This window comes from Notamacropus eugenii, chromosome 2, assembly GCF_028372415.1.
Source record: "Notamacropus eugenii isolate mMacEug1 chromosome 2, mMacEug1.pri_v2, whole genome shotgun sequence".
Classification (NCBI taxonomy): Eukaryota; Metazoa; Chordata; class Mammalia; order Diprotodontia; family Macropodidae; genus Notamacropus; species Notamacropus eugenii.
Window position 1 is genome coordinate 127,412,200 of NC_092873.1, and position 22,293 is coordinate 127,434,492.

The window sequence follows — 22,293 nt, forward strand, 5'->3', positions numbered from 1 at the left end:
AATAAGGGGGAAACTCTTGAATTTGACTTTTCAAACACAATTCTCTCTTAGCATAACAACTGATTATATTTTAAAGATATTTTCATAGCTCAAGAAAATATCCTCTTATTTGATGAATCAGGATCAAGAATCATAGTGTGAATGTTATTTTTTGCCCATAATGATAGTAATGAGACTAGTTAGTTCTACACTCATAGAATCATGGATTTGGATTTTGGAAGGATTTTGGATTTCATCTGGTCTAATAACTTCATTTTACAGATGAAGAAATTGAAGCCCATGGAAGTTAACTGGTTCACCCAAAGTCACAGAAGTATTAAAGTGCTGGGGTCTTAATTGATCTGGGATCATAAAAGCATACATTAAAGAACTAGAAGACACCTCTGAGGTTATGAAGTCCAAACCCATGAGGAAACAGGCACAGAGAGATTGTGCCTTGGCCAAGGTCAACAGACTGTATTTAGTAGAACTGGACTGTGAACCCGCGTCCTCAGACTCTAAATGCAGTACTCTCTCACCTTTCATACTGTCTCCCAATCTATTCCATACTACCAGTTCATGTGATAGTTCCTCTTAAGTCACTATGCCAAATACTCCCATCATGTTTCCCCATCTCTCTACCCACTATCTTAGGGTAGCATGACACAAATTCTTTGTATAGTTTCTCCTTCAATCAAAAGCCCATGGAATCAGCATCTTGACTGTTCTCCCTCACCAATCTTAGCCATTAGCACCACTAAAAATAGCAATGCCAGGTCTGAAGCTAGGGCAAGTTACCCCTGAAGACTTCTCAGGAGCAAACTGCCAGTGAAGCATGCAGCTGCTTGGTTCTTTAGAAGGAGCTGGCCATATGGTGCACAATGAGTTTGGGCTTTGAAGAAATCTTTCTGCTGCCATTTAATTTCCTAATGCATCTAAATGTTTGTTTTAAATGTATTTTAAATATAAAATTACATTTTGTTTTATATATTTTGTATTTTCATTATATTTTGCTCCCTACTTTTCTTTAAGGCTGACTCTCCCCTCCCCCCAACAAACCAATTTAAAATGGATGATCATTGATTTGATAATCTGACACGTAATTACATAAATGGAAAACACTGCAGTTGCATATTAGCTTTATCAAGATTGTGGGTGAGTGGTAAATGGAACACAAAATGTAAGTGCTCTGATGAAGGAACTACCACTATGAGTTCTGTCAGGCTTGTGTGTTTGTATACTTATCACTGCTCACAGTCTGTTTGGTGATTTTATTGTTAACAAAATGGAAGGGAAGGAAACAAATATAATAATTTTTAAAAAGACATCTTAAATTCTAAAATTCCAGGGCCTAAGATTGCATTATGTCATTAGCTACCTAAACCTTTTCCATCCTTAATTGTCATTTTTTTTTCTGGCTGAAGCTTGTTGACATTCAGAATTTTATGAATGTCTCTACAAGTTAAAGTTGACCAGGTATTTTAGTTCTCCCTCTAATGCATTATCTTCCAATCATACTTTCTTTCATTAACAAGATAAGGAAATGGAGAAGTTTTGAAAAAAAGTATAAACTTTTTCAGAATACCAATCATTTCCTGGACTTTTTTTGATTCTTCTCAGTGCCTACCACTGTTTTGGGCACAATGTAAACATATGTAGAATATCTGCTAACTGATTCATTTTAGCATGAAATATTCTGTCAATTTCTCAAGGATTCACTTTTTCCCTTAGGAAGTAAAACACAATTTTAGATGTAGTTTTTTTTTTTTAAGCATAAGCCTTCTCCAGAATTATCTCTCAGGGGGGTTCAGCAAGTTCTTATTTTATGCATTAGCTCAACAGAATAATTTATTTCAAAATGACCTAAATGCAGCATAGGAGATTGTTTCTGAATATGAATAGTAGAGCTATGGTGATATAAAAAGACCAATGAGGTCAGAACACATGTCAGAAGAAGTGGATTGAACACAGAAGTTTATGCTTCAGTCATAAAAAGTGATTTCTTTTAACAGGCCATCTTTCCATGCTTCTTCAAAGAATATTATTTTGTAACATTAGTTTGTTTGATTTCTAAGAAATATATGATACAGTCATGAATTGCTGTTTTGAATAGCTTGTTTGGGGTTTCCTTTTAGATTATAGAGAAAGAAAATAGAGTTATTAAAAGCATAATCAACTGGGATGGAAACAAACTATGAGATAATCAGCTATAAGTAGGCTTACAATGAATGTGATCTAGTAGTATATTAAACCTAAGATAATTAAATTTTTTACATGCCAGTAAGCAAATATTTATTTGTACAACTAATGTGTTCTAAGAGAGACAAAAACTACAATTCATGTATTACAAACACAATAAAACTGCCAAATTAATTTGTATAAATCTCATAGTTCTCACATTGCTATTTGTATAAAGCAACAGGAAAAATCTCAATTTTATTTTGGAATTTGTGAAAGTGCATTGGTGCATTCTGATTTCATGATTAGAAAATGTAGCATAAAGTGATATACAACAGAATATTAAGGAATGAATATAAGGTGTTACTATGTAATAATTTCTCACTAATGATTAAACAAAGGGTTTCCATTGGGGTGGCCAGTGATACTATCACCACTTGAAAAAGCCTATAGGATTGAACAGCTCTGAGGGGAGGGAGTGGAAAAATCTGGCAAGGAAATAATCCATAACTAAAATGTGTAAGATAAAATAATCAAGAAACCACATAAATTAGAAGATTAATAAACAAACATCCTTCTTTCCAAATAAGACTGCTGACTAAAACTTTAGAATGATTTACCCTGTGAAGTGCCTTGGTACAACTTCAAATTCCTATTTCTTGTAATAAAAAAAAAAAAATTTACCATAAGGTATGTTCATCACTTTAATGCCAATTGATTAGGGAAAAACAACTTTAATTCAAGTCCATTTCATTTACTATTGATTCAAGGAAAAAATAACTAAACTATTTTCAAGTTGTTCTATAGTAAAATGTAATTATTTCAATATTATAATTATAAGTTACTTTCTAAAACACTCATTACAACAAATTTTTTAAAATGATGATAAAAGGAAAAAACTTAAAATGGCTATTTATTAAAGGGTTTGAAGCAGAAAGTCAGAAAGTCCCTACTACTTCATGAATCAGTAAATTACAGTGTTCAGATGAGGAAAAATAGAAATAACAGACAGAAAATCTATAAATGTTGTCATATTTCCTGTCTTACCTAGAGGGGAGTTGTACTGGCTCAAGTACTTCAAGAACGAAGTCAGTTTTTCTCAGGGTTGTAGATAAGTAATAAACAATTGCTTTAGATAAGAGGATCAAAGTGAAAGTGAACAAACAGGAAAATGGCAGACGGCTACAATGGAAGTGATTATGTAATATGATGGAACAGGACAAAAGGAATCTAGGGTAGGGCATTAGAGAAAATGAATACTGTGTGAACCACTGAAAAAAACACAGAAAATGACAAAAAGAGTGGGTAGTAATCTGCACACAGAACTAGGAAAAAGTAGAGGAGGTGTATGTTTGGGGAAGAAAGATGAATGATTGAGTTATGGTCAAAGGAGAGAGCAGAGAGACTGGACTCAGGAGGAAGAAGGAGAGATTCAAAGTGAGGAGCTCAGAGCAGCAATGCAAATTTGGCAATCCATGTGACATTTAACCTTCTGGAAGCGTTAAATAACAAAATCAAACGTTCAGTACCTTTGCTTTATCTCTCATTGATCCTTTTCCCAGGATAGACATTTTAGCACCTGTCTCTTCCTGTAGCCTCTTCAAGGAGTTTCCTCTCGGTCCAAGCAATTTCCCCACAAAATTGAACTAGGAAACAAAATCAATAAAATGTCTGTTTTAGAATCGAGTAGAGAGACAATGTGCAATAAGAATTTTTTTTTAAACCTACACAATATCGTGAAGATGCTTATTTTGGTACGGAGGTTATATTGACCCTTTCAGGTCTCTGAGGTCTATTCAGTAAAATGCTTCTTCCTGTACCTTAAATGATACCGTTGCCATATGATGGAGCAAATTTTTTAAATTGATCAATTTCTTTCTCAATGAGAGAGATAGATATTTATAAAGCTAAACTATATAGAGCATATTTAAATGATATTTTAGTTCAACTTTTGATCAAAATAGCTTTATAAGGTAATAACAATATGCCAAATCCTAAAGCCAAAAATATCACTTGTACAGAAAATCACATAAGATAATAAGTTCTTGTAGACTAACTTCATTTTAACAAGTTTCTTTAACAGGTCATTTTAGACATAATTTCTGACAGAATTTTTAGATTAGGACAATGCCATAAGTATAGCATACCTGCATTTTGTCAAGGCAGTTGACAAAGTCCATTATAGATAACTACCAAGAATACCTCTCATGAAATCCTTGTGGGTAAAATTTAGTGCTAGAGGACAGCTAGTATAGCCTGGTACATTATGGAATTGTTTGAATGACCAGACTGAAAGAACCACAAATATTAAATGTCTCTCAGTTTGGAGGAAGTTTTCTAGTTGAATGATCCAGGAATCTCTCTTTGACTCTATGCTAGTGAACATTTTCATCACTGACTTAGAAAACAAACGACAATCTTGTTAAATTTATAGATTACACAGAATTGAAATGGCTAGCTAAATTTAGAAAAGAACTAGAATTATGACAAAACTTATCAAAAGAATAACTGTAACAGTGACTCACATTTAAAAAGTTACAAAGCAATGTACTCAAACATTCCTGTCATATAAGAAGCAATAGTATTTCCTTATCCAGTTACAGAGATGAGAAAACAGAAGACAAGAGAAGCTTACTGATGTGCCACATGTCACAAAATTAATAAGTATCAGAGTCAGAATTTGAACTCATTTCTCCAAATCCTAACTCTGTCCTATTTATCTGACTGATGACTGAAGTCAGTCTAGTGAATTGAAAAGTAAAATATATTGGAAGCAGGCTAGACAAGTTTATGCGAAATAGCCAGATGGATTTAACAAGCCCTATTCATAAGGAGTTTTCATTCTTTCTTTACCAAGATGGAAATGTTTCAAATATGGATCTGGTAATTAATTGTGTATTTATCATCCAAGAATTAGCTAGTTGAGTTTATGAGAGCTAGAATTTTTTTTTTTTTTTGGTGGTATTGTCAACAGTTTGGCTACAGGGTGATGAGTTTTTCTACAATAGTAAATGAAAAAGATGATCTAATAAAGCATACAGGGATCTTTGTTGGTAAAGGAGCATTCTATATATCGAAATCAAAGTTCTTCAAAATCAGTAAAAAATGCAATCAGATGTGCTTTCATATCACATTAGCCTCATTATTTTTAGGCACCTTATAAAGTCTGATCCTGTAGATTACACAGGATATCATGAACAACTGATTAAATATAGTTTTTGTCATCACTCCTGTAAAAAAGTTAGTTGTCAGTCATCTGGTCAGGAATATTATCTTCCATTTTCATATTTTTTGTTTGTTTTTTAAATCCGATTGGTGATAGCTTGACTTACAACTCCCTTTCAGCAACACAGTCCATCAGTTTAGAATTACCTAGACCCAGGATGGACAAGGAATAATATTCACTTTCAATTTATATTTCAGACTTATTAATATTTAAAGCACAAATCTTCATTTTGGAACCATAAGTAGTCTGATCAAGCATGAAACTGCATAGCAATGTTGGCACTTTTGTTTTAAAGACAAATATGCCCTCCCCCCTTTTTTTTTTCTCTTTTTGCTTCAAGACATGACTTCTTTTGGAATTTTCCAGACAAGTTAAGTTGATCATCATTATTTCATATTCCCACAGTGAGTCTTTCTTAGACTCTTTATAACATTAAAAATGAATAATAGGTGCTTTACATACTTTTCTAGTCATTAATGAAACTTTATACCTTTTACTTTCTACCATTTAAAATACTTCACTCTCATTCAATTTTTCTTTATTAGGACTTACAAATGCATTTTCTATAACTGCATTAACATCCTGGTGATCAAATTACTGGTAAGATGAATCTGCTTTCCTACCACTTCATTTTGAGCAGCCAGTAGCCCTGAACCATATAGATATATTGATAAAACTGCAGCACTGTTTTTCACCATAATTACTCAAATATATTTCAAAAATGTGTTTATCTTCATATTTCCACCTATTAGGCACTGATCTTTCTTTCATTCTTTAATTAAAAATAAATTATTCAGGGTTTCCCCTCATTTATTTTTATTTATAATTGATAAATTATTTTGTTCTTTCAGCTCTCCAAATTTTGGATCTTAAAAAAATCCTTCTGAGTTATTATTTCTCCCTCCAATAAATTCATTATAAGGGCAGGTACGTTCCTTTCTTTCAAATATTTAGCAAGACCTTCTAAACAGATTACTTATAAAGATAATATAATTAAGTGTAGCATGGTAGTGCAAAAGAAGGAGATAGGCTATGGCAAAATTGTACAGAAAGGGACCTTAAAAATGATAACATGCAAGAAGGAAAAATAGAAATGATCTGTCAATCATCTCCTTCACTTTAAGGCAACTTATATCTCTTTTAGAGAGACAACGTGGCGTAATGGAAAGAAAATAGACCTCAGAATCAGGAAGACCTGGATTTGTCTCATAGAAAACTGATTTGATACTGGGTTAGTCATTAAACTTCCCAGTGCTCCAACCAAATCCCTAAGACTGGAAATATTCTCACATCAGTCATGTAATTCCTGAACTCATTCTTTAGTTGAAGTCCATTATATTTCTGGAAGGCTGTGGGTAGCCATATTATATCATTAGTTCTCTGGATCCTGTGTGCTCATTGCATTGAAGAGAGGTCTTAAGTCTTTAAGGATGTTTTTATTTACAATTTTGTTTTTATCATACAAATATTTAGGTACTGTTTACTGCACTCTGACTTATTTCATACAAGTCTTGTAATTTGATTCAAAACCCAAAATTTAATAATTTCTTATGGTTTAATATTCTACCATTGCAATCATATGATATTTTCTGTTCAGCCATTTCCTAGATGATTGGGAAACCTTTTAATTTGTGGTTCTTTGATATAACAAAAAGCATTTTTTTAAATACATTTTAAAAATACACATCATTTTATTCTCTCATATGTGTTTGATATTTAGATTGAGAACTGGAATCATGAGTCAAAGGGTAAATACAGTTTAACGGAAGTGTGGGCATACTTCCAAATTGCCTTCTAAAATGTTTGGAGAGATATTTTGTGAAAGACTTTGAATGTCAGTATAAAGATTTATTCCTTATTTAGTGAATCATATGGAGCCACTGAACTATTTTGAAAAGTGGAGTTGCATGTTTAAAACAAAGTAAATATCTGTTGCTGGCAGAGGTGATGAATTATTGCAGAGAGAGAATGGAAGGAAAGAGCCAACCAAATAGATGTAGTTTGCAACAGTACTTAATTTAGGCATTATTGCCTTGAATTGTAGAGTCAGGAATGGAAAAGAAGAACAGAAAAGACTGCATAGGAATTGACAAAATTTGGTAACTGACAATATGAAGTGAAAGAAACAACTTTACTTGAAATATTTGAAGTACATAATAGTACTGGAAACATTAGAATATTACTCAAAAAACTTTAGTTTGATTGAGCTAAGTCAAAATGCATTAGAGACTAAGAACAATTATTTGAATTAACCTGAAAATGTATTTTCATAATGGAAGCTTTATTTAAATTACCTTATCTAAATGACAAAAGCTGTTACCAAATTCTAACCTAAATGACTTAATGAAACATGGGAAATAATTTCAATCTCCTCAAGGATTTAGACTGAGAAAGATACTTGTCTAAGCCACTAACCATCTGTCTCCTGAATTTCTGAAGTTACGTAAAATATATATTTATTATAGAGCCAAATGTTCTCTGTGCTAGGAAAAAACAAAGGAACTCTTTTAATATCTTTAAATAAACTGTATATACAATTTTCTAGGTCAGTGAAGATTTAAAAAGTCCACCACACATTTATTTCCTTTTAATGTTGTATATACAGGTTTGTGAGATACTGTAACTTCCATGACTTAAATTTATTACCAGCTCTTTATGAATCAATATTTTATAATGGAATCAACCCATTTACTGTACTGGATACTCCTTTATTACAATTAATAATATTCCATAATGTGTATATTTCAAAACATAAATAAACCACACATCGGCAGCTATCACTTGGTTGTTACATTACTAATATGAGCAAAAATTTCTACTTTTGGTGCCTTTCAATAATCATGTCCAATGTATTGTTTTATGAAAAAGTCAACATATTTTCTGTATGATCATGCAAAAGCAAGAACTTAAAAGAATTATGACATGGACAGCTGGTTGCACATTCAAATAATTTGAGTCTACCAGAGAAATCCCTTGAAATTATTTCTGGGCTCTAGGGTCTTAATGTCTGCTATTTGAGGAATTCTCCACTAGGTGGAACTATTTTCCCACATATAGCCCAGAAGAAAAAGTAGTTTTGCTTCTTAGAGAAAGAAAATAAAGAAGTTCAATAAAAAATTCAATTATGTGAATTAAGAGAAATCACAGATATAACAATAAGAACCAGAAAATCAGGAACAGAATATGATAAGAAAATATCAAATTTATTGGTCCTATAAGGCAAGGATAGGTTTTGGAAAGAGGGTTGGAGCTCACGTATCTTAACTACTATTTCCTGAGAAAAATCAACACATAATGGGATAAGTAACAGTAGAGAGGGCATGAGAATTGCAAGTATTCCCTTTGTACTCTAGAAAATTCATTAATACAATGAATTGTAGAGATGGTATTGGCCTGCCTTTATAGAAGAAGGATTCTCATCTAGGAGTCCTCTATATCAATGAAATAAAAAGTCTAGAATCTCTATAGTCATTACTATTTAGAGAAAAATGAAAATGACAGTAACTATAATAATAGTATGAAAATCAATAATAGGTTTATAATTACATACTTTAATTCGCATTACATAATATAGGTTATCTCTGGTACATGAGAGAAGATATTATTTTAAGTCATATATTCTTTTATATTTTAACATTTAAAAAGAATAAAGTTCTGCAACACAGGTAACACATAATTTTATCACAGTATAGGGAAGGTGACATTGTAATTCCCTTTTAATGGAAAACAAGACTGAGGTTAAGGTATTTATTTGTTCATTAATGTTAATGTAGCTAGTTTTACAAAAAACAATTTGAATGCAGGTCCTTCTAAAGACATTTTAAACCTTAATACTCTTGTAGCAATTCTTTCTATCAGACTTGAACTATTTTGGGACTTGGGCATCATTATACCTATGAGACCTTGGGAAAGTATCTTTACCTCCTTTGACTTCGCTGGTCCTTGTCAGAGAATCAAAATACTTCTCCTTTCTTCCCTATTGACATTTCTAGGGTCCAACCTCATTTGCAAGAGGTTCCTTTTGGGACTTCTGCTTTAGTTGCTTTTATGGACTAACAAGCATAGTTTGGTTCCCATATCACTGCCATTGCTCATACATGAGTGATGTTTAAAGTTTCCGATGATCTACATCTGCTAGTCAGTATCTGCTTGGAGGATTCTTAGCCTAATCTCCATCAACTTCCATTCAAAGAACTTTAACACAAATAGAAGAGTGATTCTATGTGAAAAAGGCAATATATCTGTCCAAAAGTACACAGAAGACCAGTTATACAGAGTACAAAAGAGATCAGGAATATGTCACTAAGTGAAGAGTGAGGGCGAAAATGATTAAGAGATCTGAATTTATAAGGAAGAAATGTGATCTCAGTATACACTAAGAACAAGGAGGCATAATTTTACAAAATTTTATTTGAAAATAATAGCAATAAAAATGTTATGGAATTAACTGAAAAGGACCTTAGTGTTTACATATTATAAATCTTTTTTTTTTTTTTTATGAATGAAACACTCATGGTGAAGTGACATGTAAGAAATAAGATAACTGGTATTAAAAACTAGATCTTTTGACCTAAAATTCAGAACTCTTTCCACTAAGTATCTCTCTCTCTCTCTCTCTTTCTCTCTCTGTATATATATATATATCATTTGCCTGAATTCAATAATGATTTTGGGCCCAATTTTAAGCAAACAAAAATCTATGCACTTTTAATGTTTTCTGTGTCCCAAATATACTATGTCCCAATTGTTTTTATGCCAAACCAGTTCTAATTGGGCTTCTTTTACATTTTCAAAATAATTTCATCCTTTCTCTAATTGTTGTAGGTATGCATATTCAGACTCAGCCCCAAACAATTTTATCTGTTGGCTCATCAGCTTAGGCCAGTTTGTGATTGAAAGCATCAAAGTAACTATGAAGCTGCTTAGATGGTCATAATTTATTCAACTCTAGGTGACTCTAGGTGAGTATATTCAATCCTTGTGGTTCAATTGTTTCAGTCATGTCTGACCGTTTGTGATCCCATTTTAGACCATTTTGGCAAAAATATGAGAGTGATTTGCTATATCCTTCTTAAGTTCATATTTTAGATGAGGAAACAGAGGAAAGCAAGATTAAGTGCCTTCTCCAGGGATCAAATAGCTAGTAAGTGTCTGAAGGCAGATTTGAACTCAGAAAGATGAGTCTTCCTGACTCCAGGCCCAGTACTGTATCCATTGTGTGTATTAACGTGACAAGCCATGTTTCCTCTAAGTTAGTTAATTCTGATTAAATCTGAAATGCATAGATAAGAAAACAGAGTCTGTTTACAACTTTAATCTCAAAATTTCTCATCTGCCCATACTCCAAACAAGAACATTTTTACAAGAGAATGAAGTATGCCATTCTCACTTAGGTTTTTCCTCCAAACAACTCACATTCCTAGAAAGGGAGTAGAGAGCTACCTTAAATGATTTTTTTAAACAATGAGAAACTTTGTAAGCAAAATTTTAACCTAATAACTCCAAAAGTTTTGAGCTTTTTCTTGTAAGTATAACCTATTTTTAAACATACGGAATGTATCACAAATAAAAAAAAATTAAATAGCTTTCCCCCCATTTTGACATAATTGAGGAATTTAAACGTTTCAATTTCAAGTTTTTTCTGAGTAAAAACAGCATACCCAGCTGTGTTTTCAGTTTGTTAAATATCTTGAACTAATTTTAAAATGTTTCACCCACATGTGTTTCAAAGAAAATTAAATTCATATATATATCGGCTTCATTTAAGCATAAATCAATGAAAGGTTGTTTTGTAATAGCTGTTTTAGATTCAAGAAACCTTTTGAGCAATTTTAATCAGTCTTTTTCTAAAAACAGATGCTCATATTTTGCCAAGAGTAAAACGAAACAAAGAATATATTTAGGGGAATTCTAAAGGTAGCAAAGCACACTTCCTGGAAAAAGCAAGCATGTAATAGAACTTCAGGACATTCCAAATTGAGCAGAAACACTTAAGATGTATTTTTGGTATAGCTAATTCAAAACTTTACCAAATAATGGGCAAAAGTAACCTTAAGTAAACAGTTTGGCAACTATTGAGTTCTAAATTTCAGATTCTGCTAAGTCAAGAGAAATAGTAAAAGCTATAAAGCACAACTTAATGATTTTTTTCCACTAATCATTATCTTAGACAATTTAATACTAATGTGTATTCAGCATTTACCCTGCCTATAGAAGATCAAATCTAAAAAACAAAAAAAAGTCTTTTTTTCCTAATTGACTTAAAGATATCATGACATTTACTTATTTGTGGATACAACAGATACTTTAGTAGAATCTAAGTCCTTTAAAGATAGAAAATGTTTTATGTTTGCTTTTGCATCACGAAATCACCTACTTTTAGATATGAAAGATGCATCAAGGGCTATACAGAATCCAAGAAGCATTTGAAAAACAAGCCTCATTGCATCATAAGTGAGAAGTGTTTATCTGGCCTCTGTTTAAAGACTCTGTGAAGAAAGAGAAAATCATTCCTTTCTTAGAAGAGTCATTCTAGGGGGCAGAGTCAAGATAGTGAAGTAGAAGCAAGGACTTGCTGCATCTCTCCCCCCAAACACTTCAATAAACCTGTAAAAATTACTTTAAACACATTCTAGAGCAACAGAAGCCACAAAATGACAGGCTGAAGCAGATTTTCAGCCCAAGATAATCTGGAAGGTGGATAGGAAAGGTCTATCACACCAGGCTGGGAGAGGAGCACAATTCATCCAATAAGGAGAAAAAATCCTTAAAAAACAGAATGAACCAAACACAAAAAGAGGTCCAAAAGCTCACGGAAGAAAATAATTCTTTGAAAATTAGAATGGAATAAATGGAAGATAATGACTTTATGAGAAATGAAGAAATTATAAAACAAAATCAAAAGAATGAAAAAATAGAAGACAATTTGAAGTATCTCTTTGGAAAAACAACTGACCTGGAAATGGATCCAAGAGAAGTAATTTAAAAATTAATGGACTATGGAAAGAATTCACCAACCACCTCCTGAAAGAGCTCCCAAAAGGAAAACTCCTAAGGATATTGTAGCCAAATTCCAGAGTTCCCTGGTCAAGGAGAAAATATTACAAGCAGCCAGAAAGAAAGAATTCGACTATTGTGGAAACACTATTAGGATAACACAGGATAACACAGCTTCTACATTACGGTATAGAAGGATTTGGTATATGATACTACAGAGGTCAAAGGAGATAGGATTAAAACCAAGAATCACCTACCCAGGCACAGAGAGATTGTACCTTGGCCAATCATAGGAAGCTTATATTTGTACCTCATGAGATCTATTTCAGTATTAGAATAGTTGGAGGGAATATATATATATATATATATATATATATATATATATATATATATATATATATATATATATATATATATATATATATATAAATATATATATATACATATATATGTATGTATATGTGTGTGTATATATATGTATATGTATATATATATACATATATATGTATGTATATGTGTGTGTATATATATGTATATGTGTGTGTATATATATACATACAGAAAAAGAGAAAGAGAGAGAGAGCATAGAGTAAGCTGAATATGAAGGAATTATGTCTAAAAAAGAAACTTAAGGGTTGAAAAGAATATACTAGGAGAAAGAGAAACGGAGAGGTAGAATGTAGTAAATCATCTCTCCTAAAAGAGGCAAAAAAAGTTTTTACATGAAGGGGAAAATGAGAAAAGTGAGAGGAAATAAGTGAACTTTCCTTTCATTGAATTTGACTTCAAGAGGGAAGAAAATACATGCTTAATTAGGTATGGAAGTTTATCTTACCCTACAGCAAAGCAGGGGAGAAGGGGAAATGAGAGGTGGGATGATAGAAAGCACAGCAGATTGAGGGAAAGGGTAATCAGAAGCAAACACTTTGGTAGAGGGACAGGTCAAAGGAGAAAACTGAATAAATGGAGGGTGGGACAGGATAGAGGGAAATATAGTTAGTCTTTCACAACATCGCTGTTATGGAGGTGTTTTGCATAACCACACATGTTTAACCTTTATCAACTTGCTTGCCTTCTCAAGGAGAGTGGGTGCAGAGGGGGGAAAGGAAAAAATGTGGAACTCCAAGCTTTAAAAATGAATGTTATAGGTTATTTTTACATACAACTAGGAAATAAGATATATATGCAAATCTATCTTACCCTATGAGAAAATAGAAGGGAAAAGGACCTGGAGGGGGATGTGATAGAAGGGAGGACAGATTGGAGTAAAGGGCAATCAGAATGCACATTGTCCTGGGGTGGGGGTAGGGGGCAGATAGCCCAGGATGAGATTTGGTCTCTGTAAAGAATAAAAAACAGGCTAGCTACACTTAATCAACAAGTAGTAAGCCCTGGGGTTAACTGGATTAGGAGACAGATCAGCCTAAGGGATACATTTTTTTTACCCCAGGTACATTAGTGGAGTTGGGCATCTGATTCTAAGAAGATTGAAAGAACGTCCACTGACAAGGAGAACTGTCCAGCAGAAATATGACCCTGGTTGATAAGGAATTAGCAAATACCCCACCCCGCTACTAGAGTGTTGAAGCAGTGGGCTGGAGACACTGATGACTGTGGGCACTTACAGGAGGCTGGTGGTCTTGGTTTCAGTTCCAAGCCAGAGGGGAGAACTGAAGGAGAATCAGAGGCCAGGGGTACCATCCCCCAAATTCCACAACACAAAATGATTACAAAAAATAAGCTGCTACATAAAAAGGCAAAGGAGAAAGATTCTAGCTATATAGAGTACTTATGGGAATAGAGAAGACTGGGCTTAGTTTACTGAAGCAAACAAATCCTCTTCTACCCCGAAGAGTAATGTCAAATGGTCACCTGCCCAAAAAGAATTCATAGAACATAAAGAAGATTCCAATAATGAAATGAGAGAGACTGAGGAAAAATGAAAATTATAAGAACTGAGAAAAACAAGATTATAAAAATAAAGTCAACCAATTAGAAAAGGAGAACCAGAATTTTAAGAAAACAGCTTCTTGAAAATCAGAATAGGGCAAGGGAAAAGCAGTAAAGTTATGAGACAAAAACATGATAAGCAAAATGCAAAGACTAAACAAATAAAAGATAATGTGAAACATCTTTAAGAAAAACAACTGATCTAGAGAATAGATATGCATACACACATATATAGGTCTGTGTGTGTGTGTGTGTGTGTGTGTAAAACTCTTCTAAATTCAGAAAGAAATAAAACACTAATGGGATGGCGGGGAGAGGATGAAGCAAGAATCTTTAGAAGGAGGGTGAGGGAATAGGTCAAAGTGGGTATATAGAAGGGTGTTTAGACTAACGGGAATGAAAGGATAAAGGAGGGATCCTTGGAGGAGAGTAGGTAAAGCAATAGGAGGGCAAGGTAATAGGCAGAAGTAAAGAAAGGAAGGAGAGGAATTACAGAATATTCACAAACATAAAATAGAGATTGGAGAAAAAATTGTTAGGGAAAAAGGAGCAGGGGTGGTAATCATGAGATCTCGCACAAAGTTAAGGCTAAAATAGATTTAATCAAAAGAGAAAAATAAGGAAGCTACACAATGCATCAGTAATATTCATCAGTTATTTTGGACTACTTAAAATAAGCAGACAGCGTAAGATTGGAATATTGCTGTGGTATAAGAAATGCAAGTTAGTAAGCTTAGAAAAATATGGAAAGACTTAGGTATGACAGAAGATGTTATTTACCCTCAGAGACAAATATGTCTTACATAGAAGTGTATGAACGTATATTTCTATATATGAGTTTGATTGTAGATATCTAATTATGTGTATGTGTATCCTGGGTGGAGGGAGGAAGGGAGAAAAAATAACAAAATAAAACGTGCACAGTAGAGAACAAAAGAAAACTTACAAGGGAGCAAAGAAAAGATAGACAGCTCTCAACATGATGTGAAGTTTTTATAATATAAACTTTCTTGAAATGGAAATACGTTGTTGTACAGTTTGAATTCTCTCATGTTCTGCTGTGCATGAAGCAATTTTTTTCCTTTTATTATGTTGTATTTAATGTTTAATATTCAAGTTTATAATGTTATCTTTTCTTTTCTTATTGTGTATTTGTCTTAGTATTTAAGTCTAAAATAAAAAAAAATAAACAAATAAACCCCATAAATTTTTAAATGGTTAAGACTTTCTCAGGCAGTTATATAAGTGAATGTTAATAAAACTAAATATGAGTAAATTAATATAGCAGGATCTAGCTAATTAAGTTCTGTTGTATTTAACAAGCATTTCTTAAACACTAATTGTACAAGATGCTGGAGATAAAAAAAGACAAGAAAGAAAGTATCCCTATAGTACTTGTAGAGCTTCTAGGTTTCATGGCTCAGCTTAAGTTTCATATATGAGGTTTCTCCCAATTTTAATTCCTCTCAAATTGCTTTTGACCTACTTTGTATTCATTTACCTCTCTTCATGCCCTTCCCATTCCAAGAGAATGTAAGCTCCCTTACTTGTTTATCTTTTTCTTCCTTACTTTTTCTTCTTTTTCATCTTTCTGTTCCTAGTACATTGTCCAATGCCTAGCACAGAGGAGATACTTAATAAATGTTTGCTGAAATGTATTCAATTGAAGATGCTTAAAATCTAACTATCCCTTATTGATCCTTACTTTTGTAAAAATAATATAAAATCACCACTTGAATATTATTGTTGTTATGGAAGGCATTAAGTGTCTTAAGTGCGAAGTAAGACTGGACAATGTTTCTAATTGATTAAAGCCAGGAATAGCTAACTCTATTTATTTTCCTAACAACTCAGATGTGACAAAGACAAAGTTAGTGAATTGTAATATAAATCCATCAACCAACAAGAAAATGTTAAGCACTTAATATGTGCTGGCAACATCTTAGTTGTTGGGCATACAAAAATTCAAATAAAACAGGTTTTAAAAGGCAGAGTCATTCACTATTACTTCCCAGTAGCAGCTGCAGTTCTCTTTTTCCTTTATTCTTTTGGGGGCTTTCCCTTTTGTCTTCTCCTTAAATGAAATTAAAGCCAATAAATCTCTCATCCCACAGCCTCAGCACTTGCTCTTTACTGGTGATGCAAAAAGCATAAGACACAACCATGATCTCAATGGTAAATCTATCTATTTGGTAAGAGGAAATAAAAATATGAAAAAAATATGAATAGTAAAATAAAATAAGACTCAATAAAAATAACAATTAAAATGGACATTGATATTCTGCCACTGATACATCTTGGTACCTTGTCTCTCAGCAAATCACTTAATTTTTCAGTACCCTGAGCAACTTGTGACTAAAAAAAAAGTGTCAATTAGCTTCAAGAGAAAGAATTTCCTCCTGTGGATAGGTTCCTATATCAGTGAAATCACTGGTCCAGTATAGACCTTGATGTGTGGTGATTATAGAATTTTGAATGAATAATTAATAATATAATAATAATAGTAGACATTTATACAGCACATTAATAGCACTTTGGGGCTTTGTGAATTATTGAACTTGGATCATCTCACTTGATCTTCATAATAAACCTAAAGAGTACTTACTATCTTCTTTATCTTCTTAAAGGAGTCGTTACTATTGTTGTCCCCATTTTATACATGAGGAAACTGGGGCTCTGCCAATTTAAGTTGCTTGCAATGACTGCTGCTAAGTATTGGAAACACGATTTGAATCTATACATTTCCATTATAAACAGTAAGAGAAAAAAAATCTAACAAGTACTTGATGTACAAGAAAAATAGGAGGTAGTAAGAAAGCTTCTAACTCTCTAATGAATTAAAAGTAACTTGAGACTTGAACTTGTGGGGTGACAAGATGACGGAGTAAACTGCAAGTGCTCTCACTCTTCCTGGCTAAACTTGAAAAACCCCAGAGAATATTGCCACAGGAAAAAAAAGAAAACCAGGAATAGTGAATCCAGCAGAAAGGATAAAGAATATTTTAGCTTGAGAGGCTAGGGAGACCACGAGGAAGCGTCCCTCTTGCTGTGGCTGAAGGGGACCAGTGCAGGAGCAGAAGTGTCCCAGAAAGCCCCACTTGAGCAGAACAATGGGATATCCTGAACCCAAGCGAGATGGAGCCAGTAAGTGCCATCTCCAGAACCCAGGCATTCCTTAGCACAGCCAGGGAAATCAGGCAGACACCAGTGCAGACAGGATTAGTGCAGCCCTAGGGTAAGAGGAGACCTCCAGTGGCCACTGCTCCCCCATACCCCACACTTTGAGCTTAAGTATAACCTTGGGAAACTCAGACTTCACCTGGCCTCCCCCTTGTCACACACCCACCAGTTTGACAAAGGGAGAAGAGCAAAGGAGGAGGCATAAAATAGTAATTTAAATCACATGAAGTGGTACAAAAACATATTATAGTAGAAGGAAAGAAGGGAGGGAGATGAGCCTTGTTTAGGCTTTACTTTCATCAGATTTGGTTCAAGGAATGAATAACGTTCTCATTTTATGGAAATCTACCTTCTACCACGGCAGTAGGAGGGAAAAGGGGAAAGAAAAGGGAGGGGGTGGTTAGAAGTGAAGGAAGACTGAGGGATGTGGTGGTTAAAAGTAGAACTCTTTTGAGGAGGGCAAGGGAGAAGGGAGAAACAAAAGCATAACTAGGATGGGAAATAGAATAGAGAGAAACACACAGATAGTAATCATTACTCTGAATGTGAATGGGATGAACTGTCCCATAAAGCAGAAGCAGATAGCAGAATGGATTAAAAACATAATCCTGCAATATGTTGTTTACAAAAATACATTTGAAACAGTGGGTAAAGGTAAAAGACTGGAGCAGAATATATTATATTTCAGCTGAAGTAACAAAAGGAGGGGGAGCAATCCTTATCTCAGACAAACCAAAAGCAAAAATATATCTGATCAAAAGATATAAGAAAGGAAAGTACATCATGCTAAAACACCATAAACAATAAACTGATATAATTGCTAAACATAAATGCACCAAGTGGTATAGTTGCAAAATTCTTAGAGATAAAATTAAGGGAATTATGGGACGAAATAGACATAAAAACTATAATAGTGGGGTACCTTAACCTCCTCCTCTTTGAACTTGATAAATCTAACCTCAAAATAAATTAGAAAGAAATTAAAGAGGTGTATACAACTCTGCAAAAGGTAGATATGATAGACCTCTGAAGAAAATTGAATGGAGATAGAAAGAATATACTTTTTTTCTCAGTAGTACATAGCACATACACAAAATTTGACCGTGGACTAGGGAATAAAAACCTCACAATCCAGTGCAGAAAGGAAGAGATATTCAATGCATCCTTTTCAGATCATGACACAATAAAAATTATATCTGATAAAGGCCCATGGAAAGATAGACCAAAATTAATTGGAAATTAAATACTCTAATCCTAAAGAATGAGGTCAAACAAAAAAGTCATAGAAACAATTAACAACTTCATTCAAGAGAATGACAATAATGAGACAACCTACCAAAACTTATGGGATTCATCAAAGATAGTTCTTAGTGAGTTATATCTCTGAATGCTTACATGAATAAAATAGAGAAAGAGGAGATCAATAAATTGGGCATGCAACTGAAAAAGATAGAAAAAAGAAAAAATTGAAAATCTCCAATTAAATACCAATTAGAAATACTGAAAACCAAAGGAGAAATGAATAAAATTGAAATTAAGAAAATTACTGAACAAGTAAATAAAACTAAGAGCTGGTTTATGAAAAAAAACAATGAAACTGATAAAATGTGTGTCAATGTGATTAAAAAAAGACAAAGAAGCAAACCAAATTACCAGAATTAAAAATGAAAAGGGTGAATTAACCTCCAGTGAAGAAGAAATTAAATGAATAATTAGAAATTATTTTTGCCCAACTGTATGCCCATAAATTTGACAATCTTATTGCAACTGATGAATATTTACAAAAATATAAATTGCCTAGATTAAAAGAAGAGGAAATAAAGTACTTAAATAACCCCACTCCAAAACTGAAATTGAAGTTACCATCAATGAATTCCTTAAGAAAAAAGCTCCAGGGCCAGATGGATTTACAAGGAAATTTTCTATCAAATATTCAAACAATGATTAACTCTAATACTAGATAGACTATATAGGGAAATTGGTGGAGTCATAACAAATGCTTTTTCTGATACAAATATTGTGCTGATACCTAAACTGGGAAGAGTTAAAACAGAGAAAGAGAATGATAGACCAATTTCCCTAAAGATACAAATGTAAAAAATTTAAATAAGATATTAGCAAAAAAGATGACAGAAAATTATCATGAGAATAATAAGCGTTGATCAGGTAGAATTTTACCAGGAATGCAAGGCTGGTTCTATATTAGGAGAACTATCAACATAATTGATCATATGAACAACAAAACTAACAGAAACCATATGATTATCTCAATAGATGCAGAAAAAGCTTTTGACAAAATACAACACCCATTTCTACTGAAAACACTGGGAGCATAGGAATAAATGAAGCCTTCCTTAAAATAAAAAGTAACATCTACCTAAAACCATCAGCATAGATTATATATAATGGGGATAAGCTAGATGCATTTCCAGTAAGATCAGGGGTGAAACAAGAATGCCTATTATCACCACTGCTATTCAATATGGTACTATAAATCTTAGCTTTGGCAAAAAGAAAAGAAAAAGAAAGCCTGAATTAGAACAGACAAAGAAAAAACAAAGTTATCACTCTTTGTAGATGATATGATGACATACTTAGAGAATACCAGAGAATCAAATAAAAAATAACTTGAAATAATAAACAACTTTAGCAAAGTTGTAAGATTCAAAATAAACCCACATAAATCATCTGCATTACTATATATTACTAAGAAAGCCAAAAAGCAAAATATGGAAAGAGAAATTTAAAGTTTAAAGTCATTTAAAGTTACTCTAGACACTGTGTAATATTTGTGAATCTACTTGCCAAAACAAACCTGGGGACTATATGAACAGAATTAGAAAGCACTTTTCACACAAACAAAGTCAAATCTAAGTAACTGGAAAACCATCAGTTGCTTGTGGGCAGGTTGAGCTAATATAATAAAAATGACAATTCTACCTAAATTGTGATATAAGAAATGATGAACAGCTGGACTTCAGAAAAGCCTTGATAGATTTATATGAACTGTTGCTGAGTGAGCAGAATCAGGTGAACATTATACACAGTAACTGTCATGGTGTGTGAAGACTGTTTTCGATACACTTAGTCCTTCACAGCCAACAAAGAATGTAAAACACTTCCAAAGCACTCATTATGCAAAGTACCATTGACATCTAGAGAAAGAAATATAGAGTTGGAACACATAACGAAGCAGACTATTTTCTCTTTCTATATGTTTGGTCTTGCTTCGCTTTACTCATGCTTTCTCCCATTGGTTTTAATTCTTGTAGGCAACATGACTAATGTGAAAATGTGTTTAATAAGAATGTATATACAGAGTCCATATAAGATTGCATGTCATCTTTGGTAGGGAGGAGGGAAGGAGTGGGAGAAAATTTACAATTTATGGAATTGATTGTTGAAATTTGAAAACAAATAAATAAATTTGGAGGGGAAAAATAACTTTGTCCAGATGAACTACTCTGTCAGGTGTTGAAAAACTGATAGATGTGATTTCTAAAATATGCCACTTTGAATGACATCTGAAAAGCTGTGAAAAGTAGGAGAGATATTTCAGGACCACTGATGGGCAAATTTCCTGATTTTCTGTAACGGGAAGAGAATAGAGCCTGCAAATGATAGGTACATGAGCTTAACATCAATTCCTGGGGAAATTATAAAACAGATGATTAAAGAGAAACAGTGAAAATTTAGTAAAGAAATAGGTAACTAAAGAGTCAGCATAGCTTTATGAAGAGCAGGTCATAGCAGAATAGATTTATTACCTTTTATTTGTTCAGGTTTAATGAACTACCTTAAGAGAATGTTGTAGATAATTTGCATAGATTTTTTTAGCAAAGTATTTGCTAAAGAATCTCACATAATTCTTGTGGAAATGATTGAGAGCTGAGTGATGAATTTGTCCAACCATGTTGGAACTAAACTCTGAGAAATTAATAAACTTTTGATCCAATGATACCATGTGTAGGAATGTACCAAAAACTGTAGAAAAAAGAACAGGGAAGGTATCCACACATAGACAAATATTTGCAGCAGTAATCACTGCTGTTGCAAATTACTAGAGGAAAACTGGGTGTCCATTACTTAGAAAATGGCTGAATAAATTATAGTATGTGAACATAATGGGACGTTATTATGCTATAAGAAACACAAATATGAAGAATTCAGAGAAATCTGGAAAATTTATATGAAATAATGTGTAATGAAATGAACAAAATGATGAGAAATATTTATGTAATTACTATGATGTTAGGGAAAGCAGCTCAAATGTCTTAATTCTTTAAAAAGCAATGACTATTCAACCATGATTCTTCCTCTTCTTCCTTACCAAATGTTGTATTTTTCCCCTATGCCACACATTTCATTTTCTTTTCCTTTTGCTAGACTAAACTAAATTTTTTAAAAAGATGAAAAACTACCAGGTCGATTTTTTCTATTCGTTTTACAAGGCTGTAAAATGCCATATCTTAAGCACTGCTTTCAAATCTGAGTATAACTTATTATTTATCAAAGACATTGATAAGCTAGAGAGCAAAGAAAAAAATAGTACAGTGGAGAGTGTTACTTTGGTGCCACATGGAGATCATTTGAAGGAACTGGGTGTGTTTAGTCTGAAGAAGAGAAGATTGATTGAGGAGGGGATGATATTTTTGTTTGTTTGTTTGTGTGGAAGTATTGGAAGGACTCTGATGGAGAAAGAGAAATTAGACTTACTCTTTCTGATCACTGGAAGCAGGTCATAGAGAAATGGGTATAAGTTCCAAAGAAGAATATTTAAACTT

The 22,293-nt window shown here is 33.1% G+C and overlaps 1 protein-coding gene across 6 annotated transcripts in view; it reads right to left on the minus strand.

The window, feature by feature from the left end:
• Positions 1–22,293, minus strand: part of KHDRBS2 (KH RNA binding domain containing, signal transduction associated 2) — a 926,489-nt gene that overhangs the window by 564,817 nt on the left and 339,379 nt on the right. For all 6 annotated transcript variants that reach the window (XR_011974335.1, XR_011974338.1, XR_011974337.1 and 3 more), the window contains one exon: positions 3,687–3,803. Coding sequence is in view for 2 of the 6 variants with exons in the window: in XM_072642542.1 (XP_072498643.1) it covers positions 3,687–3,803 (117 nt within the window). In the remaining 4 variants the exon portion in view is untranslated. The remainder of the gene's footprint in view (positions 1–3,686; positions 3,804–22,293) is intronic.